This window comes from Podarcis erhardii, assembly GCF_964252035.2.
Source record: "Podarcis erhardii genome assembly, chromosome: 1".
Lineage (NCBI taxonomy): Eukaryota > Metazoa > Chordata > Lepidosauria > Squamata > Lacertidae > Podarcis > Podarcis erhardii.
In genome coordinates, this window is record NC_138497.1 from 118,607,102 (window position 1) to 118,619,910 (window position 12,809).

At 42.2% G+C, this 12,809-nt stretch overlaps 1 protein-coding gene and 1 long non-coding RNA gene across 3 annotated transcripts in view; both read left to right on the forward strand.

The window, feature by feature from the left end:
- Positions 1–4,878, forward strand: part of SP3 (Sp3 transcription factor) — a gene marked incomplete at its 5' end in the record, with an annotated part of 25,413 nt that extends 20,535 nt beyond the window's left edge. For both annotated transcript variants that reach the window (XM_081872578.1, XM_081872577.1), the window contains 3 exons: positions 1,553–1,745; positions 2,074–2,270; positions 3,152–4,878. In XM_081872578.1, the coding sequence (XP_081728704.1) occupies positions 1,553–1,745; positions 2,074–2,270; positions 3,152–3,468 (707 nt within the window). In that variant the 3' untranslated portion in view covers positions 3,469–4,878. The remainder of the gene's footprint in view (positions 1–1,552; positions 1,746–2,073; positions 2,271–3,151) is intronic.
- LOC309335958 overlaps positions 1–11,860 on the forward strand; it is a 37,518-nt gene extending 25,658 nt beyond the window's left edge. Inside the window, exon 2 of the long non-coding RNA XR_014153824.1 lies at positions 11,620–11,860. This is a non-coding gene — a long non-coding RNA (uncharacterized lncRNA). The remainder of the gene's footprint in view (positions 1–11,619) is intronic.
- Positions 11,861–12,809: the final 949 nt, after the last annotated feature.

The following is a 12,809-nucleotide window of genomic DNA, read 5'->3' on the forward strand; positions in this document are numbered from 1 at the left end:
GCCAGGAGCATTTTGCACCTGACTGTCTGCCACTTGCAACCAAGTGAAGATGCCTGGGCACCACCAACTGGAGGTGCATGCCTGGGGGGGGGTTCATTGGATCTTGACTTGTTTTCACACGCTAATACCCCATCCTGTAGAATTCTATCAGTTGTATTTTATCTGCACAATTGGAATGAATTTCAGGGACCAAAATGCTTTTTCTGTGCAGCCTGAGCAGGAGCAGTGAGCGTTGTAGCTACCGTATTTTTTGCTCTATAAGACGCACCCAACCATAAGACACACCTAGTTTTTAGAGGAGGAAAAAAGGGGGGGGGGAAATATTCTGAATCAAATGTTGAAGAGGCTTTGCACGGCTATCCCTGAAGCCAGAACATCAAGAGGAATTGCTGCGCAGCAATCCCTCTTGCTGTTCTGGCTTCAGCAAAAGCAATGCAGCCTGCATCCGCTCCATAAGATGCACACACATTTCCCCTTACTTTTTAGGAGGGGAAAAGTGTGTCTTATAGAGCGAAAAATACGGTGATTGTTGTAGCTTGTCTTCACTTACTGGCGTTCCCCCCCCCCCCAGTTGTGAATATTCTTACGTTATGTATGGTCCATGTCACCATTAAGAAAAAGAGGTCGGAATAGGCCAATATATATGTAGACTGCCCCTGGATCAAGTGACTTTTCTTCTTTAAGTTCTTAAAGTTCTTAACTTAGCTAAAGATTGTCATCTGAACTAGCCAGATGTTTAACTGATAACCAATCACAGTCATTGAAAAGTATTTGCCGTCTTCCCCAAAAATGTTAACTAGTTATACTGTTTTGGTGATGGCAACCTTGGTTTAAGGAGCCATTTGGCGCCTAGCTTATATATTTGAGTTTCTAACCCTGCTCCCTGGAACCCAGAAATCCTTACTGCTGCAAGTACTGGTTCAAGATGACTTATTCGATCTAATTTCAGGATATCTGCAGTTTGTGATTTTGCTTGCATAACGTCAGTCAATTTGAAATGGTGTACTTTTGAAATGCCGTGTTGTATAAAACAGCTGTTTGGGCAGAGACAGTTCCACTTCAGTGGTGTTCACATCCCATAGATGTTGCAAAGAGCAATTTTCAGGGTTGTTTTAAACAAGCATTCTTGAAACTTTCTTTCGGCCTTTTTGAATTTCCATTCTGCTTTCAACAAAAGGCATTTACGTGCAAATAATTAACAGTTTTTTTCTGACAATTTCATATTGGGTGGCTTAATAACCTTTATAGCAGGTCAAATATGGCGTGCATATATAGCGTGTATTTCCTCCCCCCATCAGAAAGAACTTTTAATGGTGCTGTGAAACTTCTCCGTATTGGTGATCTGAAACCTGTGGCTCATCATCGTGACTCTTAAATGCAGACTGGGCAACAGGGGTATGGATAGCCATAACAATGGCAGGTAGTAAAAGCACCTGGCTTTTTAACTGGCATGCACATACTGCTAAGTATGTTAAAGGATGAGATCATTATGTGTTGCTTCTTTCGGTTTTTAATAGGCCAGATAACTAATCCTTGTGTTTCTTCTCCTTAGATATCAGGATTAAAGAAGAGGAGCCTGATCCAGAAGAATGGCAGCTTGGTGGTGATTCTACACTGAATACCAATGATCTGACACATTTGAGAGTGCAGGTGGTGGACGAGGAAGGGGACCAGCCACATCAAGAAGGGAAAAGATTGCGAAGAGTCGCTTGCACCTGTCCTAATTGTAAAGAAGGGGGTGGAAGGTACGCACTCCTTGACTTCCCGCGTGGTAAATGTCTTTAAAATAAATGAGGCAAAAGTGAGGGAGCTCATTAATTTCAGCACCTGTAGCTGTGGGGAATGCATGCTTCTGGTACTTTTCAGTGCAAGCGGACAAATGACTGACTGAGGGGTGTGGCTTGTGTTACGATTCTCAGTTTCAGCGGCGACAGCTCCTGCGGCTTCTGAGCCATTGATCCTTGTAAATGTGTGTACCAAGATGTTTGCAATGTGCCTCTTTACAGTTCAGCAAACTGTCCCTATGTGTCTGCCTGTGCTGAGGAACTTTTGTGTCGGTTCGTATTTTAACAGAGGCACCAATCTGGGGAAGAAGAAACAGCACATCTGTCACATACCTGGTTGCGGGAAAGTGTACGGGAAGACATCGCACCTGAGAGCTCACCTTCGCTGGCATTCTGGAGAGCGTCCGTTCATTTGTACTTGGATGTTCTGTGGGAAAAGGTTTACCCGCAGCGATGAGCTACAGCGGCACAGGAGGACACATACAGGTTACCAACGTTTGGCGTCTTTACAATTGTTTGTTTGCTCCTTTTGAGGGCACGGATATCGTGGACTGGTTGGATGCAGAGGAATGGTGTGAAGGAACCCTCTGGGGAACCCCCAAGGGAAGACGGCTCAGAGTCCCAGGGGATTGGTGGTGGGATGTCCATGAGTGGTCGGAGGGAGAAGTCTGGGGGGAGGAGGTGTCGGAAGCGGAAGAGGTAACAGGGCTTAGTGAGCAGGGGGAGTCTGTGGCAGAGAGCAGTCCGCAATCAGAGGCAGAAGCTGAAACAGGAAAGTAGGATGAGGGAGGCCAAGAGGCAGAGATGAGTCCGGCTGGTGAAGAGTCACAGGTGCCTCCTCCTGCAGCTGTGACAAGCTCCCGTCCCTGCTAGTGCCCCAGAACCAGGAGAGGCATGAAGAGGGCGGAGGATAAATTAGCGTCATGCAAGCACCATCTCAGATTGCTTGGGGAAAACCCTGGAGAAGAGGGAACTTAGGCAGCTGTTGGGAAGGCAGGACCTTAAGTCTACACAACTGCCTCATGGGGCAAGACCTGGCACCCCTGTTCAGATCCTGTTTTTCTAATAAAGAGTTCACTTCACTTACTCTATGTGACTCGCACCTGTCAGCAGGGATGGGGAGGGAGAGCAAAACACCAATCCAGATTAAAATATGGCTTGTAACCACTGCTGCTAACCTCTGACTGCCTGTCAAAATTTAGCCTGCCGTCGCTTCCTTTTCGCAACAGTGCATTTAAATCGGTGCACAGTTTTCAACCCAAGAAGCAAATCTGTTCTGAGATAAGTTGGAGTTTTTTGGCTACAATGTGCTCGACGGTATTTTGTGTGTTTTGTGTGAGAGCTTCTGACTTTTATGTTTTCAACAGGTGAAAAGAAGTTCGTCTGCCCAGAATGTTCAAAGCGCTTCATGAGAAGTGACCATCTTGCCAAACATATTAAAACGCATCAAAATAAAAAGGCTATTCACGCTAGCAGTACAGTGCTGGCCTCGGTAGAAGCAACGCCGGAGGATACTTTGATTACTGCGGGCGGAACAACGCTTATCCTTGCTAATATTCAACAAGGTTCTGTTTCAGGGATAGGGACTGTTAATACTTCTGGCACCAGCAATCAAGATATTCTTACCAACGCTGAAATACCTTTACAGCTTGTTACTGTTTCTGGAAACGAGACAATGGAATAAATATTACACAAGATACCTATTAATTGTGGTTATTTTTATACAGTAGTGAGAAAAATATTGTTCCTAAGTTCTTAGATATCTTTTTATTGATGTGCAAAAATTTTTGGATTGACAGTAACTTGGTTATACATGACACTGAAATGCCTTACTTTGTATGATATTCCATAGTATATTAAAATGGTAAAATTGCATGGGTTTTGTAGGTACTTTTGGAATCTAGAAGAGATTAAATTTTACCAACTTGTATAAAAAAAAATTTAACGATGGAAATGGTAGTCTAATCAAATGCATCAATCCTTTGTGGTTTAGTGTAAAAATGAGAACATGTTGGTATTTATCTATTGTAAGATAAAAGTTGATTGGTGAAAGAAATCATGTTATGATAAAGAAAGAAATTTTGTAATTTTCTTGATGACTGGAATTTTTATTATGCATAACTGACAAATCAAGTTTCCAAGCAAATGTTTCATTGTATAGGCTTTACTTAGCTCATCAAGTTGTCATTTTGAAGCTAATTATTTTAATTAGGTTAACTATGTACAATATTTTAAGCATAACTCTCGTAAGATTTTGAGAAGTACATTTTAACATGGAACTCTAGGGATAGTTACCTTTTAAATCCTGTTGAAAAGCCATGTTTAAAGGTTTAATTTTGCCAAAATAATGTATTGTTAATATTCTTTCAGTAACTAATTTGGACAATATAACCAATATTTAAAATTATTCAAAGGCTTAAAAGAAAATAGGTTGCAGCATTTTGGGTGGTGAAGCAAAAATTAAAGGTGCCCTTTTCTTGAATATTGGAGGACCAAAAACTAAGGGGTGTCTGTTTCAACATTGATTTTTATCTAATCTTGTCTCTAAAAACATCTGTCTGCCAGGGCCTTAAAAGCCATCATGTAAATTTCCAGTTAAAAAACAAACATATGCAAATAATAGAAATCAGTCCTACAGGGACAATACTCCAAACTATATTAATATTAGTCAATAGTGAAATAAGGGTTTTTACAACGCTTTCTTCTGCCAAGCTTTTGGTTAGCTCTACATTTAAATGTCCACATCTTTCCTTTATGCTTCTTCCTTAAATTGTATGTATCCAGTACATTTAAGTGATAAACATATATGTTTTTTATTACGCTGAATTCTTTTTTATTTTTTAATTACTGTTTATATTTTCAATAATAGAAAAAAATGTACACACATAATTTGCATAGCCAGTCTGTAAGTGCGCTACCCATTTTACAAGGAAAAGGAAAAGAACAATAATTAACACCTGTTCACTATTTACAAACATTTGGGAATCTGTTTATTTGTTCAAACCACCTCAAATTTAAAGGCTACCTTATTGTACGTTTAAAATGTATTATAACAGTGTGGTAGTTAATAAAACACTATTTTTTTTCCCCTTTTGACTTGGGATTTCTGGTTTTTCTTGGCCTTTTCCGTAAGAATGAAAAATGACCTGTTGCGGTATGTGTGTTTGCAGTTTTTCAACGGAACTAATCTCTGAAATGACAACAGACCCACAAAATTCTTCCCTCACACCTTATTCACTTGGAGAATTAAGCAGTGTTGCCAAATGTAGCCATATTGACTCTTGTTATATACTTTGCTTTGGAATGAACTCTTTACTCATGTTTTCAATGGGCCTTTCACCACAAAATATTGAAACCCTTTCAGAAATTTGGTGGCCCTAGGGTGATCACCTCTTTAGTTTCTCTTTAGGGATCACTTTGGGGGCACCAGTACATACAACTGGCACCGCCACACGGTCTCTGACATGCCATGATACATACATTCTGGGCAAAATAAAAAATGCTTGGTGAAATAGCTTGACTTTGAGCCAGTAATGATATTTACCAGAATCTGTGACCTATCTGCAAAGGGAGGGAGTAGGTCTGGATATAACCTTTGCTTATACAGTGGTATCTCGGGTTAAGAACTTAATTCGTTCTGGAGGTCCGTTCTTAACCTGAAACTGTTCTTAACCGGAGGTACCACTTTAGCTAATGGGGCCTCCTGCTGCTGCTGCGCCACCGGAGTACAATATCTGTTCTCATCCTGAAGCAAAGTTCTTAACCCGAGGTACTATTTTTGGGTTAGCAGAGTCTGTAACCTGAAGCGCCTGTAACCCGAGGTACCACTGTATCCTCCTTTGCTTGTCCCCATGCTCATTTAAGTTTGTTTAACTTTTCTAGGAGGGCAGTTTCCCATACCTTTTGGTGTCATTGGTCTATGTTCACTCCTGATAGGTGTTTTCAATGTTTTTAAAGCAGCGTATCTTAACTGAAAAGGTATTTCAAGGGTTAAACCACAGAGCCTAGAACTTGCCGATCAGAAGGTCGGCGGTTTGAATCCCCACGACAGGGTGAGCTCCCGTTGCTCGGTCCCTGCTCCTGCCAACCTAGCAGTTCAAAAGCACATCAAAGTGCAAGTAGATAAATAGGTACCGCTCTGGTGGAAAGGTAAACGGCGTTTCCGTGCACTGCTCTTGTTCGCCAGAAGTGGCTTAGTCATGCTGGCCACATGACCCGGAAGCTGTACGCTGAATCCCTCTGCCAATAAAATGATGAGCGCCGCAACCCCAGAGTCAGCCACGACTGGACCTAATGGTCAGGGGTCCCTTTCCCTTTTTACTCAAGCCAAAAACACTAATGAGATACACCAGTGGTTTTCAACCAGTGTGCCGTGTGGCACCCTGGGGTGCCTTGAATGATGGTCAGGGATGCCACGGGCAACACTGGCCTCTTTCCCTCTTTCTTTCCCTCCCTTCTCTGATGCCCTCTGCCTCCCAAAGGCTTGCACAGGTGTCTGTTGCAGCAGCCCTGGCTTCAAACTCCCCAAGGTGAATGGTACCCGTGGGCTGACGATGGGGTGCTTCCCAAGACCCTGTGGGACAGCTCGGAGACCAGAGGTGACACCTGCGGCTGCCCTGAGGACTCCCAATGAGAGAGGAGAGGAGGCTGAGGGAACACTCCACAAGCGTGGGTGTTTGGAAAAGGGCGAGAGGCTGCCAGCTCTGTAGGCAAACGGTGGCATAACTGGGCTCCTGAGCCCCACAGGGGTGCCACAGAAAGAATGCAATTGGTCAAGGGAGCTGTGGACACAAAAAGGTTGAAAACCTTTTGAGATACACTAAGGGAGGTTTTCTAGTTGGCTGCTTTCTCTAGGGTGTTGCACGTTATCCCCAATGATGGTGTCTACGTTCTGATATAGGACCTTTCCCACTTGGGCCTGTCCAATCACAGGCTGACTCCACAATTTCCCAAGCCAAATTGGTTGTTGAGCAATAAATCTCTAGGAAGTTAAAATAATTTGAGATTGTTGTTGTTGTTGTTTAGTCGTTTAGTCGTGTCCAACTCTTTGTGACCCCATGGACCAGAGCATGCCAGGCACTCCTGTCATCTACTGCCTCCCGCAAGCTCATGTTGGTAGCTTAGAGAACACTGTCCAACCATCTCATCCTTTGTCGTCCCCTTCTCCTTGTGCCCTCCATCTTTCCCAACATCAGGGTCTTTTCCAGGGAGTCTTCTCTTCTCATGAGGTAGCCAAAGTATTGGAGCCTCAGCTTCAGGATCTGTCCTTCCAGTGAGCACTCATGGCTGATTTCCTTAGAATGGCTAGGTTGATCTTCTTGCAGACCATGGACTCTCAAGAGTCTCCTCCAGCACCATAATTCAAAAGCATCAATTCTTAGGTGATCAGCCTTCTTTACCAGCTCTCACTTCCATACATCACTACTGGGAAAACCATAGCTTTAACTATACAGACCTTTGTTGGGAAGGTGATGTCTCTATTATTATTATTATTCCACCTTCTCTCAGATTGCCTCATATTGATGCACTGGCTAGATCTGAACCCTCAATTTCATCAAGGTATCAGCATCGTTTGTCCAGGTTCCATGCCTGATTGGAAGTTGAAATGCTCAGGAGGTTGTTATATTTAAGCAGAAATCACTACCAGTTCTGAGGTGCTTACAGTAAGAAAATTAGGCTCTGTGTAAGAACATGAGCTAGTGTATTGCTGTTAAAAGTGCTTGCGGGGCAAGAAACAATACTCCCAACCATAGATGGAATAGTGTTGGCCAACAGGCATCCCAGAAGGTTGGGAAGTATGCATGTGAACAGATAACGTCTGTCCTACTTCCATGCACCCAACCATCCGCCATAATAAGATTTGTTCTTTAGCTCCACGTAGGTCACACTCCTGCCTCGTATTCTAATGGGATAAAGAAATCAAAGCCGACTGTGCAGTTGGGAGCAGATACAGTTGTTAATATCGCCCATCAAGTTTTATAAGATGAAGTAAATGAGCTTTGGATGCGGATGGCGCTGTGGGTTAAAGCACAGAGCCTAGGACTTGCCGATCAGAAAGTCAGCGGTTCGAATCCCCGTGACGGGGTGAGCTCCCATTGCTCGGCCCCTTCTCCTGCCAACCTAGCAGTTCGAAAGCACGTCAAAGTGCAAGTAGATAAATAGGTACTGCTCTGGTGGGAAGGTAAACGGCATTTCTGTGCGCTGCTGGCCACATGACTAGAAGCTGTACGGCTCCCTTGGCCAATAAAGCGAGATGAGCACCGCAACCCCAGAGTCGGCCACGACTGGATCTAATGGTCAGAGGTCCCTTTACCTTTTTAAATGAGCTTTAGGCAGCAAGGGGAGAGGAGGCAAAATGGACTCTCACCTCCCAAAATCAGAAGGCCACTAAAGTGTGTGAGTTGCTATCAATGGGGAAATAAATAAGAGTGCTCTACAGGAAGACCAAATGGCGGCACTGGTGGCAAGCAGAACTTTGTGAGTCAGGCGGAAGCACAAAACACACAGTGCAAAGGGAAGGTACATTTTGTCCCTTCGGTGTACAATCCCTCTCTGTCATGTTGTGCATTAGGATTCTATAGTACTTAGACTGCTGAGCGGCCTGTGATCTCAAGAGGAACTGGGGACTTGTGACAGCCCCAGGGGTGTGGAATTTGCGTCGCTGAATGGTGCTAACAGTTTTAAAATGTGTTAATGTGATCCTGGTTTCCACAAAAAACGAAGAAAAACAGGGCTGATGATTAGTCCTTAATATGATGGTTCTTTCCCTCCCTCCTTTTTTGAAAAAAGGTAAAGGAGTGAAATAGCTGAGGTGCTGTGATTAATAATTAACTGCACTGTGGTACGTTGTCAGATTTTCCATATGTTTTCATACCAATTTTGATGTAGGCAGTGTGTCCTAAATATATAATTATTTAACAGCTTGGAATGGCGCTGAAGGAGCCCCCGTTGCACAAAACATGCATTTGCAAATAATAGCTTTGTTTCTTGCCCCATTTTTACTTTAATTAGTTGAATATTTACCTGGGGCACTGAAATGGGCTACTTTTTTTGAAAAGGTTAATTAATTCTAATTTTTTAATTAGCCACCTTATTATGTACTTACTCAGACTGAGTCCATGACATTATTATATAGGTTTAATTTAAAATGTTAAAATCTCAGAGCCATTCAATCAATAACTTGCACTAGGGGAGCTGGCTTTTCCTTTTTTATTATTTTATTTTGCACTCAGTTTTGAACTCCTGGAAATGGTACAGTAAGAATGGTTAGCAGTGGACACCCAGATGCAGACGCAAAACCTGATGCAGCGGTGGAGAATCTGTGGCCCTCCAGAGTTTCTTATTACCCCGGCCATCACTGATGCTGCCTGAGGCTGATAGGAAGTCCCATAGCACCTGAAGGACCACAGTTTCTTCATCTCTGCCTTAGGAGAAACATCCAAATGATAAGAGCTGTTCAGCAGTGCACTCTCTTTCGCTGGGAGCAATTCAGCAGGAACTGGGCAGCCACCCATGAGGGATGCTGTATTTTCATCATCCGTTGGAGATCCTGCATTGAGAAGAGGGTTTGACGAGATGCCCTTTAACGTTCTCTGATTTAAAAACAAACATAGTGCAATTTCAACAGCCTATCAGATCTACAGATCGGAAGGCAAATTCCCTACGCAGCTCTCAGTTTGGTTTATTTGGGCTAGTTTTTAGTTTACAACACCATACTGTGCTAATTCCTTATAAAAAGTTGCTGATAACTGTGAGAAGCTTTGAAAGGAGGTTGGGCTGCTATTTTGCAACATCACCCTTGAGAATTAAGCTAACCTTTTGAAATAAGTTCTGAGCGAAGTTTAGAAGATGCCGAGCAAATGTAATGCAGAAGTCACAGAGGTAGCTTGCAATACACATTCTGATGTGGCATTGGGCTGAGCCATATGCTTATAAAAGGAGAAATTATTTGAAGAGGGCAGGTCATGGGTCTTGGTGCATGGCTGTTTTTTATGCGCTGTAAGTACTGTGTAAACATTGGCTATTCATGGAGTCTGCAATACCCAGACAAATAGCTATGCACTCTGCAAGTCGTGAGTTTCCTAAGTGGCAGAATAGCTGATGTTTACACTTGCAAACATCAATATGGCGATTTAAGACGGATTTGCACACCGGAGTGCTGCTTCTGTATTACAAATGTTTTGAACATTTTGCAATGCCAGTCCCCCATTCTGGTTTTTTTTAAACCAACCAAACAACATGCTTTGATTGAAAGCCACCACGATAAGTAAGATCTCCTTGCCCTGAAGATGGCTTCAGAATGGAATATGTTAGACATTTTCTTCCAACTAAGTTTTCCAGTTCTGAGCATTGTTTTGCAGCAAATTTAACTCTTTTTCTATTAGGTTTGTTTTTGAGTGGGGAACATGCAGACTGACCCACAAACGTGCATAGTTCAAAATGCTGAGCTGAAGTGGAAAAACTTGTTGGACAGATACTGTATTGTTATAAGGCAAACTGTTAAAATTATCTTTGTTCCAATTTTCTACAGTGAGTTAGTGACTCAGATAAATAGGGACAATAAATATACACACTGAAATTCAGCAGTTTGGTAATCAGGCTGGTAATTAGATCAACTCACAAAATATTCAGCTTAATAAAGATCCTAGAAGGCAAAAAAATGAATAAAAAATAGGGTATAATTGACAGAAATATGGAGAAAGAAAAGGCAAAATATTACATGGATTTGCAATCAAACAACCTTAGGGAATCATCCCCAATAATCAGTACAAGGATTCTAGAAAAGAGTAGTTCCTCTCTGAATTTTAGCGTCACAGACATGGCAAGTCACTTTGTGCATGATCATAGCATCTCATACTTCAGACATCCTTTCTTTGTGACTCAGAGTTTCCTGTTGCTTCCAGCTGCTTGCCAAGCTCTTAGAAATAAACAGCGCAACAGGGCTTTGTGAAGGGTTAGGGGATGACTGGATTCTATCCCATGCAACAAAACCAATTCGGGATCCATTTCAGTTAAACAGTACAGTGCCGGATTTACATATAAGCTAAACAAGCTATAGCTTAAGACCCCCCTCTCTTGGGGGCCCCCAAAAAAATTAAAGGGGAAAAAACTGGAAGTACAGTTCCAAAGCTAAAGTGGTGCTTCAGGTTAAGAACAGTTTCAGGTTAAGTACGGACCTCCAGAACGAATTAAGTACTTAACCTGAGGTACCACTGTATAAGATAAAAAAATAAAAAAATAAAACCTACATACAGCAACAGTGTTTTGTGTTGTATAAGCTCCTATGATGTAAGTAATGGCCTGCTAGCCTGCTCCCAAAAATATCACTGGTAATTATTTCACTATTAATATACTTCTTAATTGTATTTCAGTTCAACAATTACTTTGATAAAATACATACTTTGTTATGTGCAAATGGCTTTGGATACCTATTAGGTCATGGGGCCCTTTACATGTCCAGCTGTCCTTTGTCAACAACAAATTGTCGCTGGCCAGGTGGGGCTCGCTAGCTCTGGCAGGAGGGGTGTGTTTCCTCCCTTGGAGCAGGTGAGGGTCACCTGCCTCATCAGGCCCAGGTGCTGCAATCAGCCTGCAAAGTCCAACAGGGAAGCAGAGCTGAGGGCTGTGTCTCCTCAACTGCTCATGTTGATGGGCCTCAGCTTGGATTTTCCAGCATCTCTGTGGGACTGTGGTTCAGCTTGGGCTTTGGAAACATGGATTGACCCTGGACTGACTGAACTGACATACTGGACTGACATACTGACTATTTGCCAGGTAGGCCAGCAGTTCAGGACACTAGAAAAAGTAACACCGCATGCGAGAGCCTTATGTGGAGCCAGTGTGGTGTAGTGGTTAAGAGTGGTGGACTCGTAATCTGGTGAACCGGGTTCGCGTCTCCGCTCCTCCACATGCAGCTGCTGGGTGACCTTGGGCCAGTCACACTTCTCTGAAGTCTCTCAGCCCCACTCACCTCACAGAGTGTTTGTTGTGGGGGAGGAAGGGAAAAGGAGATTGTTAGCCGCTTTGAGACTCCTTAGGGTAGTGATAAAGCGGGATATCAAATCCAAACTCTTCTTCTTCTTCAAGCTCTTATGTGATACAGCAAAAGCAGTTTAATTTCAAGCAACATGGTGAGACTTTATTTCATAGACCACTTTGGAACAATTACAACAATCTTTGTTGGACATTTGGAATATATGGTTCTGATGTAAAAAACAACAACATACAAATAACATTTGGGAACAATATTATTTATTTGGCGTTTACTGGTGCCCTTGAAAAATATGAAAGGTGTACAATATGCTTATGACCTCCTCTTGTTTCATTACATTATGTTTTGTATTTTACAAGTTTTTTCATTTTCTTTTCTAAAATCTGAAAATCAACAAAGGTTATTTGTTATTGTTAAATGGTTGGTTTTTGCTTAAAATATTGTTAAGCTTTGAGTTGCTGTGGCGTAAATGTGACATACATTTAATATATGATAATATTTGAAAAATCAATTTCTTTTTTTCAGGACATGTTACAGAATATACCCCCCCCAAAAAAATACTAGTCTGAAGGGTCCCCAAGATGTTACCCCATGTAAGTATCTTTCCAAAAGGTCTGTGCCTTACTAAGTAGGAATAAGAGTTTAAGTGCAGAGAGCACTTTTATCTTTATACAATCATGTACACCTGTTCTGTGACAATTGTATTCACATGATTGCAACCATTGAGATAAGACACTTGCTTAATCAAGTTACTTAAGCTGTACTAGAGGAGATATGATTTAAAATTATGAATAATGATTTAGATGGATCAATGAAGGAAGATTAAGTCTATATGATTAATTGGGGAAATGGTCAGCTAAACGTCTCAACAGGAATTGCACATGCACAGTCGATGGAAACAGGAATGGATGGAAAAGTATTAGAAATCAGGAAAAGGTATTATACTGTGAGCAGCAAAGGAGGGAGGGGAAAGAAGCAATTTTTGAGGCAGGGCGGAAAGTCAATTTTTAAATTGGCGTTCAGTTCAAATTAAT